Raw genomic sequence first — 15,132 nt, 5'->3', positions numbered from 1 at the left:
AAACACTCAATGAGCTGGAAATAGACACGGACTTCCTCAACTTGATCAAAACGTCTGCAGAAGAGCCCCTGGCTAACGCTATTCCTAGTGGTGAGGGTCGGACGCTCTCCCTCTAGGACCAAGAACAAATAAGGACTCTTCTCTAGCCACTTCCATTCACCACTGTACTAGAGGTTCTGGCCAAGGCAATTAGGCAAGGTAAAGAGATGAAAGGCATCCAGATTAGAAACAAATGAACAAAACTATCTCAAATATGTAGGCGACATCATCTTAAACGCAGAAAACCCTAATAGTCTCATTAGAATTTATTAGAAACAAGTTATATCAAGGTTGTAGGATACAAGATCAAAATATAAAAAAATTAATTATTATTCCTATACATTTATAATGAACAAGCCAAAAAATGAAATTAAGAAAGCAAGTTAACTCACAATAACATCAAAATGACTAAAATATTTAGTAATAAATTTAACCTGAAAAGTATAAAATTTATATTCTGAAAACTGTAATTCATGTCAAAAACATTATACAAACAATTAGAAAAACTTTCCATATTAATGGATTGAAATAGTTAATATTGTTAAGATGAGCAATATTATCCTGACTGATTCACAAATTCAACACAGCTCCTACCACAGATCCACGAATCCAACCCGGTTTCTTTGTAGAAACTGATATTCTGGGAACCAGCAGTTAGCGTAATGGCTATGTTGTTGGATTCACACATAGTCGACCGCAGTTCATGTCCTGGACCTGGTGGCTTAAAACTCAGGCCGGGCGCGTGTGCGTGCGTGCCCAAGATCCCGAGAGGAGAATGGAGGAGAAGGGAATGCGGCGTGGCCATCCCCCCTGGGGGGAGATTTCTCGCTTTATATCTGTCTCTGTCTGTCTGTCTGGCGAGCGCATGCGCCCTATAGCGAAAACCTATAAAAAAAAAATTGATATTCGGAGTCTAAAATTCACATGTAATTACAAGAGACACAAAACAGAAAAGAAGAATAGCAGGAGGGCTCACATTTCCAGTTTCAAAGTTTACTACAATGAAAATCAAGACTGGTACTGGCACAGGGTAGAAATAAAGATCAATGGGAAAAGCGTGAGTCTAGAACCAAACCCATGCATCTAGAGCTAACTGATTTCCAACAGGGTGCCCTGATAACTCGGTGGGGAGGGGACAGTTTCGAAATAGTGCTGGGACAACTACACAGCCCCACACGAAAAAATGAAGTTAGACTCTGACTTCATACCATATGCAAAAACCAGCTCAAAACTGGTCAAAGCACTAAATGCAGAGTTAAACTCTAAAGCTTTTAGAAAAAATAAGTGATTCATGGCCTTGACCTTGACAGTGGATTCCTAAATACGACACCAAAATTATGAGCAATGAAAAAATAAATAAAGCAGAGTTCATCAAAATTAAGTTTTGGTAGGCAAGGCGGTAAAGATACTGGATCCCACGTGGCCAACTTCCTGGTTCGAAAAAGGACCCAGAGGCTTAAAAACACACCAGGTACATGTACGTGTATGCCCAAATCCCAAGAGAATGGAGGAGAGGGATTACAGTGTGGCTATTGCCCCTAGGAGGTGTCTCTCACTTTCCCTCTCCCTGTATCTGAGAAGTGCACACACCCTATGGAAAAAAATCTAAAACAATTGTTGTGCTTCAAAGACTACTATATAACAAGCAATGAGACTGAATCAGTAATAGTCTCCCAACAAAGAAATGTCCAGGTCCCACTTGTGAATCCTATAAATCTTTTAAAGAACTATTAACACCAATTTTCCCAAACTATTTCTAACAAGTGAAATGAAAGGAACTCCTGCTGCCAAACTCATTTTATGAAGCCACCATCACCTTTATACTAAAAGGATACAAAAAGAGAGAGAGAAAGAACTACAGACCGACACGATTCCCTGATGAATACAGGTGCAAAAAACCCAACGAAATACTAGCAAATTGAATCCACACATGTGCGCTAGGGAGACACACAGAGAGAGGAAGGCACCCTCGACAGGGTCCCCCAGAGCAGAATTCCCTTCCCACGGCCCTCCAGCTTATCTGGATCTTAAGTGAACACACACGCCTGAGACGTCCTGAGGCTGACATGGGGATCCAAACCCACCCTCAGCCATGCGGTTTCCAGCACTGCCGTGCAGTTTGCTACCGACTACACCACCAGACGGGCTACCAACAGACTTTTAGTAAAGAACCTTTGAAGGACATACTTTAGAAAGAATGAAAATGAGCCAAGAAGGAAAGTCTGAGATGAAAGGATGATGACTAAATAAAGTAACACATAGTATAGTAAAAGTAAGCAACTAACGATATAAAAAATCAGATCTCGGAAAGCTGAAAAAGTGGAGCTCAAATAGCTCACAGTGAAGCTGCACGGAGACTAGAGGGCGGCCGTGACTAGAGCCCAGCTACCTCGTCTTCCATACTGCTCAGGAGGAAAGGAAGCCAATCAGCAGCTTCAGCCTTTATATGTGTTTTGATTTCATAATTACGGCTAAAAGAAGGGAACTACAGAGGTGTCTGTCCATCTCTCTCTAAAGCCTGTAAGGAGAAACCACCCCAGTTACCTAGTTCTAGTTGCTCTGAGGAGTGGAAGCCTCGTTTTCATGGTTTTCCGAAGTACAAGTGGTATTTACAAGCTGTAGTAAAAGCAGCATAGCAAAGGCTCAGCACTGCAACACCGTGTGCTATTTTAATTGTGAACTATAACATTTATAACCTGAAACTGTCCTAACGGGAAACATCTTCCACGGTTCAAACAGCCAGCTACAAGAATCGACATTTGCCAAGAGTCAGAAACACACCTTTCTGGAAAATGAAAACAAAGGCTTTCAACCATCTCTACTGACTAGGTACTTAAAGTTCTACCCCGGGATCACGGAGATAACACTCCCACGTGTCAGGAAGAGCTATTCTATCTCCACTCTCTACCCTAGCTTTTACAACTAGCAGTCCCCAAACGGCACGTGCTGGGAGTGATCCCGTCCTGTGCGGCTGTTTCAGGAGCCATAGCTGTTCGCCTCCAACGGCCTTCTCGCCCACCTAAGTGTGTGCCATCACCCCATGGGAGATTTCGTGGACAAGGACACAAGCCCCACCCCCCATCTTTTCGGTTGTGAACTAAAGGCTGACAAAGATTACCACTTTAAGGTGCACAATGATGAGAATGATCACCAGGTATCTTTAAGAACGGTCAGTTTAGGGGCTGGTGTAAAGGATGAATTGCACACTGCTGAAGCAGAGGCAGTGAACTACGAAGGCAGTTCGATCAAAGTAACACCGGCAACACCGAGAATGTCTGTACAGCCAATGGTTTCCCTTGGGGCTCTGAAAGAGCACCACCTGTGGTCTTAAGGTTGCAGTGTGGTTCATGGCCGGGGCATATAGGGACAGCACTTAGTAGCTGTGGAGGAAGATGCAGAGTCAGAAGAGGAAGAGGACATGAAATTCTTAGGTGTGTCTGGAAAGCGATCTGCCCCTGGAGGTGGTAGCAGGGTTCCCCAGAAAAAAGTAAAACTTGATGCTGATGAAGATGATGATGATGAAGATGATAATGATTTTGAAGATGAGGAAATAGAAAAAACTCCAGTGAAGAAATATATATGAGACACTCCTGGCAAAAATGCTTAAAACCAAACCAGAATGGAAAAGACTCAAAACCATCAACACCAAGATGGAAAGGTCAAGAATCGTTCAAAAAGCAGGAAAACACTCCTAAAACACCAAAAGGACCTAGTTCTGTAGAAGACATTAAAGCAAAAATGCAAGCAAGTATAGAAAAAGGTGGTTCTCTTCCCAAAGAGGAAGCCAAATTCATCAATTACGTGAAGAATCGCTTCCAGATGACTGACCAGGAGGCTATTTAAGGTCTCTGGCAGTGGAGGACATCTCCTTAAGAAAATAGTTTAAACAGCTTGTTAAAATTTTCCCTCTTGTTTCATTTCTGTAGCAGATGATACCTGGCCGTCCTTTATTTATTTATTTATTTATTTTGAGAGGTTTTTTTTGCTATAAGGCGTGTGCATGCGCCAGAAAGACGGAGAGAGATAGAAAGCAAGCGATCACTCCCCAGGGGGGATGGCCACGCCGCAACCCCTTCTCCTCCATTCTCCTCTCAGGATCTTGGGCATGCATGCACATGCACCCGGAGTGACTTTAAGCCACTGGGTCTGGGACTCAAACCGCGGTCAGCTACATGGAATTCAGCAACAAGCCATTACGCTAACTGCTGGTCCCACCTGGCTGTCCTTTTTATAATGCATAGTGAGAACTTTCCCTATCATGTTTGATAAATGTTGCCCAGGTTCCACTGCCAAGACTATGTTGTCCAAAATGCCTGTTTAGTTTTAAAGATGGAGCTCTACCCTTTGCTTTTTTTCCTTTTTTTCAAGAATTATTTAATTTTATTTATTCATTCATTGATTCCAATTTGACCAAAGAGAAAGAGAGAGAGAAAGAGAAAGAGAGAGAGAGAGAGAGGAAGTGAAAAAGCAAGCCACCAGGTCCAAGACTTGAACCATGGTTGGCCATGTGGGAGTGTCCAGCACCTCAACCAGCACGCCACCTGCTGGTCCCCTTTGCTTGGATTTAAGTATGTGTGGAATGTTATGCTAGGACACAAGTCGTAGTGGTGGTCAGACGCGGAAATGGAGGGGAGACGAAAATGTGCCTGTGAAAGACTGAGCACTTAAATAAAGAAAGAACAAAAACGCTGCACTTGGTCTGGCTTTATCTACTACAGAGCAGGAATCTCCAATACAAAATTTCCAAAATGCTAATTTTAAAATAGTACTATTGAGAAAGGATTTATAGTCTTTATCTATCATAATGCTGTAAATACACTAAGAAGCTTCTAATTTATTGAGTCATGTTTTAAATTTCATACCATTAAAATAGATTACCAACGGGAGTGTCTCTTACCCACTCTCCTTCATATCTAACTCATCGAACATCTGAATTAGGGAGACAGCAACTTCATATATGTCCTTGGTTATCATTGGTTCTTCCCGGAGATGAGGAGGAAGCTGAAAATAAAGGCAAAGGCTGAAATATCAAAATAGGATACAGAGGACTTCTGAGGTTCATTGAGTGACTCTCCCCTCTGAAGACCACTGTAGAAGAAAAAATAAGTACATAAAAAGTAAAAAGTTAACTCACAAAGAATGTCATCTGCAGGCAGTCCCTAAGCACTGGCCGTGTACGAGTACGCATGTGACATTGGCCACAGGCTCCTGCTCCTGGTCACCCCTTCCCAGGCCCTGAAGTGAGGATGGAACCAGGGAGACAAACCCAAAGAGCTGAGTGATGGGCAGAAAACCAATAGAGAGGCTGCTCCGAACGCCTCTGGAGCCAGGAAGTGTTTCCGACCCAAAGCCAGAGCTCCAGCCCTCTGATCTTTAAAGCACTGCCTTGAAGGGCCCTAAGACTGAGCCCTCCTGTGTGTGAGGCACCCCTGAAAATCAAAAGTACCAGGGGAGGGTGACAGCACACGGAGATGTGCCGATCTGCAGCCATGACAGACCACACGCTGAGGCATCTGTCTGCCAAGGTTCGGGGTTACTAGACTGCTTGTCATTGTGGGCAACAAAGCTAAACGGAGCCTAGACGCTCTTAAATCGCCCCTCGGGCCCCGCTACAGAATGCTGGAGCGTCGAGGCACAGCAAACTCCTAGTACGGTCATGACTGGGCCCAGCGGCCAGCCCTCACAGAGCTGAGGCCAGCCCCATATGTCTCTACCACACCCTACACACTTACCACCCAATGGTGAGCACTCAACCACTGCCTCCCATACTTGCTTCTTCTCGCCAGGAGTAAGAAGGCTTCCTGTAGTTTACTTAGCAGCTACTAGACGCAAAACACTGCATGCACTTTGTGAGGGGCACAACAAAGCAAGCCTTTGTGTGGTCACAAGTCAATGAGAAACGCAGATTAGTTATTTCCCTATCTCACTGGAATACATTCAATCGGCTAGTATACGAGTAACTCCCTGTTTACTACTGTCACAATTCTAGTGGAGTAAGCGTGATGAGCTGATTCGGGGGTTCACGACTCGGGAGAAGCATACCTAATACTCCATTTCTGGAATTTAAGCTTTCCCTCAAATAAGTTCCTACTTTATCCCAATGATAACTAATATTTATCATAACAAAACTGCACAGAAAAGAAATAGAAAAGGTGTGGGACCAGCAGATGGCATAATGGTTGCGTCGCTAAACTCCCACATAGTCAACTACGGTTCGAGTCCCTGGCCTGGCAGCTAAAAACTCATGCCAGGCATATGTACATGTGTGTCCCAAATCCCGAGAGAAAGGAGGAGAAGGAATTGCGGCGTGGCCATCCCCCCTTGGGATGATTTCTCACTTTCTGTCTCAGTCTCTCTCTGGCAAGTACACATGCTCTATAGCAAAAATATCTCAAAAAAAAAAGAAAAAGAAATAGAAAAGGTGTACTTTTCACAGACTCCCAACAGCGGCGTTCAGACCCATCTAGACATGGCTTCCTACAGACAAGCCACGAAAAGAAGATGGCAACAATTTCCGTGAGCATCCCTGAGTTCTAGACTCCAACCTCCAAAAACAACTTTTAAACAGTTTGAGATGCCAATTGCAGCCATGGCCTCCCTCAGCCAGGCTTGACACAGACGGCCACGGAGGTCAGCCGGTACGGCCTGGCCCACTGCAGAACCGGCCCTCTGTGGCGAGTTCAAGGAGAGGCGCGGTGGACAAGGCGCTGGGTGTCCCGGGCCTCACGGCTTGCTTGCAGAAACACACAGGCAAACCAGGGGAGGCACGCCATCTGGGGAGGAGGCTTCGATGTACGGTGCACCAGGACACAGGGGTGCAGTGTGAGAGGAGGCTGTCAGCTGCAGGGAAAGGGTGCTGGGGCTCAGGGACAGGTTACGGAGGGAGGCGGTCGGGCACCGGGACGGGGTGTGGGGAGACGGTCAGAGCAGGGAGGCGGGGTATGGGAGGAGATGGTCAGAGAAGGGGAGGACGTGAGGAGAGATGGGAGGGCACAGAGACATGGGGGAACATTGTCCTTTTGCAGGTGGAACCCAAAGAGGCTCAGCATCCCTCCCATTGCCTGTCCAGTCGGTGTGACTGGGCAGAACGACCATCCCTGGCGCACACTGAGGCCACGGGACGGCTGCACCACTGTGTCTGCAAGCGAGGACGGGCACTGCAGATAGCCATTGTCCATCCAGGGAAAACACACCACCCCACCGCTCACCGCCCTCCCACACCCACTGCAGGTGCACTGTGGGCCCAAGGAGCGGCCGAGCTGTGAGGGGATCACAGGAAGCTGTACTCTAGGTGCAGGGGTGTGATCCCGACTGCCACGTGGGGCGTCCGGGGCAGGCAGGCGGGGAGGTGCGCCCCACAATCTCATCACAGAGTGCATTTACACTTCATGTACTTTACTGGGGTTTTTTTTGGCATAAAGAAATTGAAAATAAAATATGAAAAGGACTCTTTGAAGGACAGAGAAAAGGAACAGCCAGAGTGGGAACAGCGCCAGGAGAGCACCATGGGACCTGAGGGGAGAGTGAGTTTCCAAAACACGCAGTGGTCACAGTGCCAGGTACCAGAGAGGCCAGCTGGGGTGCAGGCCGACCTCTGACGGGACAAGGAGGCCGCTAGCGAGCCTGGCAGTGCAGCTGTCGATGGGTGGGGACAGCGGCAGCCCCAGTGCAGCGAGTGGAGCGTCCATGGAGGCGGGGCAGAGCTCAGAGGCCGTGGAGCACCCTGGGTCCGAAGTACGTGTTTCTCCACACAGAAGGCGCTTGCTCGGTTCACATGGGAGGAAAGGGGAGCAAGGAGGAGATGTTAGAGCAAGGACAGCAGGGGACAGAGGACAAGGCGAGTCCCTGAGGAGGTAGGAAAGGGTGACGGCAAACACAGGCCAGGTTGGCGTCCCGCCTAGGAACCTGACGACACTGAGGCTGGACCGTGAGAGCGACGAGCTTGCAACCTTAGCAGTGCAGGCAGCAGCCAGACCTGAGCGACACAGTAGTGGCCTTAAAACACAAGTGGGAACATGGTCCTTGTGCTGACGCTGCAGGGCCTAGCGAACGTTTCTTCTTTCTTTTTAAAGAACTATTTCATTTAACTTTATTTATTTCAATTTGACCAGAGAGGGACAGAGCGAGGCGGGTAGGGTGAGAAAGCAAACTGCCAGGTCCAGGACTTGAATCCTGGGCAGCCACGTGGGAGTCCAGCGCCCTTAACCACCACGCTACCTGCTGGCCCCAAGATTCGGCCTGTGTCAACCCTGTAGGGTGATGCTGGTTAAAGGAAGCTGTGTCAGCCAGAGAAGGTCCGGGAAGGTCAGAGAAAGCCGTATAAAACCACAAGACGCCAGAGGGTCCATGTCCCCAGCTGATGACATCAGGAAACTGGCTTTGCATTCTGCTTCTCTCTCCCCGTGGGCCCCATGAAAGAATAAACCCAGGAAGGGCTCGGGCCACAGCGATCTCCTCAGAGGTGCCTGGCCCCCTGACCCCCACTTTGCTCTACACACTGTGTCTGTTTCCGATCCACAGCTGCTTCCACTCGAGCGTGCTCAGCCGTCAGGACAGGCAAACAACAGTGCTCGGCTTCAAAAGCTTTGGAACAGGATCTGCACGGAACACCGTTCTTACACGCCTGAAATCGACATGCCGCCCAGGGTTGCACGTTCATTCACTGGAATATTCCCTGAACCCCTACTAATACCAAAGGCATGTTGTTTGATAAAAAGTGCTAAAACCAGGTATCCCAGCCTGCTGAGGAGGGGGCCTGGTGGCCTGGAGGCTGGGCCATCTTGGCCATGCAGGCTCCAGGGACAAATGCCCAGGTCTGACGCAGCTCCACAGCCCGCCCACAGGGAGACACCAGGAGCCTGCATGCTCTGACAGTGCAGAATAAACATCGGCAAGGACTAACTGGACTCGAGGTGGTGCCCAGCCTTGGTGGCGTAGTTGGTAGTGTGCCGGACCACAGAACTGGAAGTCACATGCCAACTGGAGTGCAAGTCCCCAGTCGGACTGGCCTGAAAATGCACTGGGCACCTGTGTGGGCACCCAGATGCTAATGGGCTAGAGGACAGAAGGAAGGGGATTGCAGCATGACCAAGCCCTGGAGAGGGTGCTCCCCTCTCTGCCTCTCTCGTAATGTACAAGTGCTCTCCATCATACATTTTTAAAAATTTCTTGGGCCCAGCAGGTGGCACAGTGGTTAAGGGTGCTGGACTCCCACAGGGCCGACCACAGTTGGAGTCCCAGACCTGGCGGCTTGCTTTCTCAGTACTCCCCCCCTTTCTCTCTCACTCTGTCCCTCTCTGGTTAAACTGAATGGAAAGGAAGGGAGGGAGGGAAGAAGATTTCTTTAAAAAGAAAGAAAAAAACAGGAATGGTTTTAAAAAAGAAATAAAAAAGGTTTCTACTTTGGCCACTTGAATACCAGACTCATAAACCATCACTCTCACAGTCCAAAATGAGTCAGAAAGAAATAAAAAATGTTTAAGCTGATTTACTTTTTCATGAGTCCATGTTAGAGACAGAGACTCCTGAGCAGGGTCCCAATGCTGCACTCTGCCCACAGACTTCAGCCAATCCTGCACCATGCACGTACCTAGGGACGTCTCTGGGACTTAAACTGAGGGCAGTCCCAAATGGGACTTCCGGGCAGTGCATCACATTTCACCATGACACCACCACCCAGCCCAAAGAAAACGCTAACTGGTAATGCTACAAACCCGTGCACCCTCCCCCAGCCTGGACTGTGGGCTGCACTCAGCAGCTTGTTTCTGAGTGGAGTGCGGGAGGGAAGAAGAGAGTACGGGCGCAGTGGAGACGGCTGGCCGACGTGGCCTTGGCCGAGTGGTCAGGGCCAGCGTCTCCACTGCGAGTCACGGTGCGTGGCCTTCATGTATGACACAAAGCACCTGACCCATGGCCTTCCTCTCCACAGCCCTTCACCTAAGTCTCATCAGGAGAAAAATGGCTGTCAGACCCCAGTACTGGGGTACCCCATAAAGACCAGACCAGTACTCCTCAAAGGAGTCGGGAGCCCAACGTAAGGCAGGGGCAGGACAGCGCAGCAGGGAGCACGAGGCTCTGCAAGGCTAACCTCCCTGAGGACGCCGGGCCCGCGTGTGTCCATGATCAGCGCCGGCTAAGGCCAGGCTGGGGTGGGAGGTCACAGTGCCTGGACCCGCTGGGGGCTCTGTCTCTGGGCTCTGTGAGGATGCTGCCTCTCTGGCTGGCTGGCTGGCTCTCTCACAGAAGGAGTAAGTAAATGAATCAACTTAAAAAAATCAAGCTTGAGGAACTGTCACAGCCTAAAGAGACAGGACAGCGAAGTACAGAGCGGCGTCCTGGATGGCTGTCACGGAGCAGAGGGCGTGGTGACGCCGGCGTGGCTCCATGAAGTCAGGGTGACACGCAGTAACACGCCTAGGCTAGCTTCCTAGGTCTGACAGAGACTCTGCACAAGTGCTACAGGGTAGGGCCGCCAGCTGGGATGGTAGCTAGGGCAGTCGGATCCCACGTGGCTGACTCTGCATTCGGGTCCCAGACCCAGTGGCTTCAAAACCAAGCCAGGCGTATATGTGCGCTTGCCCAAAATCCCAAGAGGAGAATGGAGGAGAAGGCACTGCAACACGGTCAAGCCCAAGGGGTGATCTCTGTCTGACAAGCGCACACACGTACCCTAAGCAAAAAACTCATTTATAAATAAGTAAATTAAAAAGGTGGAAAAGAAGGGCTACATCGGACCAGCTCGGTGGTGTGGTACTGAAGGCGCTAGGTCCTATAGGACCCACTGCACAGTTCGAGTCCCACACCCGCAGGCTTGGGAGGTGCGCTGGCACGTGTGCGTGTGTGCCCAGACTCCAGTGACGGGAATGGAGAAGGACTGCAGCACGGCGATTGCCCCCGGGCAGGGAAGTGCTCTCGCTTCCTCTCTCGCTCGCTTAGTCTCTCTCCAGCAAGCTAACATGCCCTACAGCAACATTTTAAAAAGAAAAAACAAAATGCTAAGTTTCATGGCCGTCAGGACTGCCACTGATGTAACTAGGTTTGATGACTTGTGTCTTTGTGCGGTAGGTGAAATCCAGCCAGCTTCTCCGTAGGAGCTACGACTGCTCCACCTTCCCAGTGTTTTTCATGGGAGCTGAACTCCTTTCAGAGCAGGTCGACACTATCCCTTCAAAATGACAAACACAGGTATCCTTCAGCCAGCAATTCCACCTCCGGGAACTCACCTTCTGGCAAGGCACAGTCTATAGGGGTTTCCTATGAGGGCATTTTACTCTCCAAGGGACATATGACAAGAGCTAAAAATATTCTGGATTGTTCAAAATGGAGGGGTGAGTAAGGGCAGCCACCTGTGTCCAGTGGGCTGAGGCTACTAAAGCTCAGACAGCCCCTCAGTCGCCCGGTCCACCCAGACAGCGTGCTGGGGCAGAGAAAGCCTGGCAGGCAAGGTTACCTTCCCACTACCAAATAATGCCTGCAGCGCCCCCCACTGGCGTGCTCTCATCAGAGAAAGGCCCACAACCACTGGGGGTTAGCTATGTGAACGATGGCAGGGCCAGCAGTCGGCAGAGCGGTTAAGGTGCTAGCCTCCCACACGACTGCAATTCGAGTCACAGACCTGCTGCCTTAGGAATCATGCTGGGTGCATGTGCGTGCGTGCCCAAAATCCCAAGAGGAGAATGGAGGAGATGGAACTCTGGCGTGGTCACCCCCCTGGGGGTTATGTCTAGCTTTCCCTTTCTCTGTCTCTGTCTCACTTTTCCCAACAACTCCACACTTCCTATGGCGAAAAAAAAGAAAAAAAAAACTTTAAAAACTGGTACGTGCATATTAAGAAATGTCATGTATCTCTAAAAAGAGAATGAGTCAAACTATATGCTGACATGAGAAGAAATGAAAACTGAGAGGGGACAAGCAAGGTGGACATAGAATCCTCCAATTTCTGTGAAAAGGAGAGCAATCCACTCATGCTTGTAGAGGCAAGAACACACGTAGAAGTATTCACAGAAAATCAGGAACAAAGGCTTCCTCTTTTTTTAGAATTATTTAACTTTTATTTATTGATTTACTAATTTACTTTCATTTGAACAGAGAGGGACAGAGCAAGAGAGAAGGGGAAAGTGAGAAAGCAAGCCACCAGATCCAGGACTCAAACCATAATTAGCCATGTGCAAGTCCAGCACCCTTAACCACCATACCACCTGCAAGCCCCTTAATAAAAAATTTTATTTTTTATTTATTATTATTTTTTAATTTGACCAGAGAGAGAAGGAAATTGATAAAACAAGCCACCAGGTCTGGGACTCAAGCCATGGTCAGCCAAGTGGGAGTCCAGCACCTTGACCACCACGCCACCTGTCGGCCTCAAGGCTTTCTCGTAACGAGAGAGCTGCTAGGCAGTCTAAGGACAGGAGCAGGAAGGAGCTGTGTTACACTGCTTTTACCTTTTGATTATTATGAAAACAGTTTCAAATCAACTACAATCTTTCCTAAGAACATACTACCAGTGCTAAAATATATTCCTCCTTCACATTAAAGTGAAAACAAATTACATTAGAAAATGTAAGTTTAATCAAAATAAAATTGGATTTGAAATAAAATCACTTCCCACCCCAACTCGATCTACCATTTGGTAGCTGACTTGAGTCTGACACTCCACGCTGCATCATCGGCCAGATGGACACCAGCTCCAGTAATGTCACAGAACCATGCGACAGACTTCTTACACTCCCAGTTCGGATCTGTAAGCCAGGAGGAGTCTGCGGCTTGCTCTTCTGGTCTGAAGAATCTGCTCCCTATCGTCTCTCTGCTCTGATTTCAAGTTCCAAAGGGGCTTTGCTTCCCAAGATAATGAATACGGATTTGATACATACGAAAGTGTTCAGATCCAGCTTCCGTGGAGTGCACTGCTAAGACCTGAGCTCCGCATGCCAGGACCGTATGGGAAGCCTGGGTCTGATCCCGGCCCGGCCTGAAGGTCAGGCGCCAGACCGTGTGCTGGAGGCCCTGCTGGGAGGCCAAGGCAGGAGCAGGACAACACAGCGAGACCCTGCTTTGACACACACACACGCCGATTGTAAAGAAAGGAAGCTAACAACATACCCTGCTGTGATGAATGTGGCCCAAGTCATCGAGGTAATACTCTTCAATTGAGTGGGGCTTGCCTTCCACTTCAAAGATGTACGCAGGGCTCATCTTGTCCTGGACAGGAACGGCAAAGTAGTCTGCAAACTCTTTACAGCTGATGGTAGCTGACATCAGGATCACCTACAGAGCAGAGCAGCCTTCAACGCCCACACGCACAGGGAGTGACGCCGACCGAAGTCGATTCTCTCAGAATCCTAGGCCTGTCTTCTCCTTCTGAACAACTTCTGAGATCTTAAATAGAATACCTTGACTCACTTCTCGAGCGGAATGTGAATTACTGCTGTTTAAGGAGTGCTTGGTAAAAGCAACTTTTACTATTTTTCTTCCACTATTTTGTCAAATGAGAAATTACACATCACCAATGTAGCTAAATAATAAGCACCCATCTAAAAGGAAACTAATTTTTAAAAGCAAGTTACTAGATGATGTGTCTAGAAAGCTAGATGACGTGCCTTCAACACCAACAGCGCGGAGGACAAGGAGTCTGGAGACACTGGCATGGCCCAGGACACAGATGAACGCAGCCCAGGGGACCGCCAGCCACACACATCAGAGGCAACGCCCACGGCACTAGAGACGTGCAGAGGTTGAGGGGCAGCAGGACGGAGGCTGCTCTGCTGGCCCACCCGCCAGCCCTGAGCTCTGTGAAGAACCCGGCTCTGGCAGCAGAGTCCTACAAATGTACATCTTAGCAGAGAAGTCGAGCCTGATCCAGGCGCCAGCAGAGCAGTCAGCACACAGACCAGACATCAGGGTCTCACTCGGAAGATGGGTACACAGTAAAGACCCCACTGAGCTCCAGGACACCTGAGGCCGGAAGGCACGCTCTGAGAGCCCACTGGGTGGCAGCATGACCCCTGGGAGACACCGTCCAGGCTCAGTAAATGCCCTCTATGCAACGCCATGTTGGTCAGCTGCAGGGATTACATGCTCTGAGCACAGCATGCCCACAAGCAGGCCAGCTCAGGACTGCTAGAGGAAGAGGACAGCACTGCCACCACGTCGGAGCCTGCCTGGGCTGGGCCCAGGATGAGTCTGAGGTGACAGCTGGGTCGGCGGGATGCGGAGGGGAGCGGCCGTGTGCCTCCGACAGCAGCGCGCAGCTGCTCTGGCTGCAGGGCACGCCGGTGCTCTTCCTGAAGCCGGGTTGCAGATTTATTCACACGCAGTCAAAGTGTGCTGCTTATTCACCCGAAAGCTGGGCTGCATTTCATTATAGTCAACTATTATTAGATCACGTTCTTCAGCCTGGAGAAAATGTTGGGATATAATGCAACATAATAACCAAAAAAAGATTCTAAGCACTGACCATGAGAGAGCGCCCTAGGCCTGCTTCTTGGCAAGGTCTGGATACCACACCTGATGGCGATGGCACATTTTAAGAGTAAAGGCTTCGACTGTTTGCATTAGAATAGAAGCAAAACTAATCTTAACCCTAAAGATAGGTTACTCATGAAATCAAATTTACCTTCACAAAACGTGAGTTTGTTCTTAGAAGTTTGCGGACAACCAACAGCAGAAAATCCATTTCTTCAGTTCGCTCATGAACCTGCAAAATACAGAAGGGCACCCCACATGGCCATGCGTAAGTCACGGCTGAGTGAGCAGAGGGAAGGGGCTCTGGCAGCATGCCGGGAGATGGGGAGTCAGGCCACTGTCTCCACCAAACGCAGATCCCACCGTTAGGGGACTGGGACCAGTCCTGGTCAAGACAAAGCAAAGAGCGGAGGAGAGTACTCCAGTGGGCCACTGTCCCCTCCCATGTTTCTCTTTAGGGTCCTACTGCTGATACAGGAGTAAGCACAGAGCAGGGGCCCCTGAGGAAGAGTCTCCGTGGTAGGAAATGGACACACGCATATAGTTAGGGTATCGACTTTAAAGATAAGCCAGTTTACAAGATGGAGTCGCTCTGGTTCAGCTTCCAATAAAAACCACTCACTGCTCTCACTA

General features: G+C 49.0%; 1 protein-coding gene across 3 annotated transcripts in view; it reads right to left on the bottom strand.

Annotated features, from left to right (window-relative positions):
• The window catches only part of TDRD9 (tudor domain containing 9), a 147,804-nt gene that overhangs the window by 86,226 nt on the left and 46,446 nt on the right, over positions 1-15,132 (bottom strand). For all 3 annotated transcript variants that reach the window (XM_006160071.1, XM_006160073.1, XM_006160072.1), the window contains exons 6-8: positions 14,651-14,731; positions 13,138-13,302; positions 4,937-5,040 (exon numbers count right to left, since the gene is read on the bottom strand). In XM_006160071.1, the coding sequence (XP_006160133.1) occupies positions 4,937-5,040; positions 13,138-13,302; positions 14,651-14,731 (350 nt within the window). The remainder of the gene's footprint in view (positions 1-4,936; positions 5,041-13,137; positions 13,303-14,650; positions 14,732-15,132) is intronic.

Source organism: Tupaia chinensis, unplaced genomic scaffold (assembly GCF_000334495.1).
Source record: "Tupaia chinensis unplaced genomic scaffold, TupChi_1.0 Scaffold000671_2, whole genome shotgun sequence".
In the NCBI taxonomy this organism is placed as follows: domain Eukaryota; kingdom Metazoa; phylum Chordata; class Mammalia; order Scandentia; family Tupaiidae; genus Tupaia; species Tupaia belangeri.
This window is presented reverse-complemented; position numbering and strand designations above follow the sequence as displayed.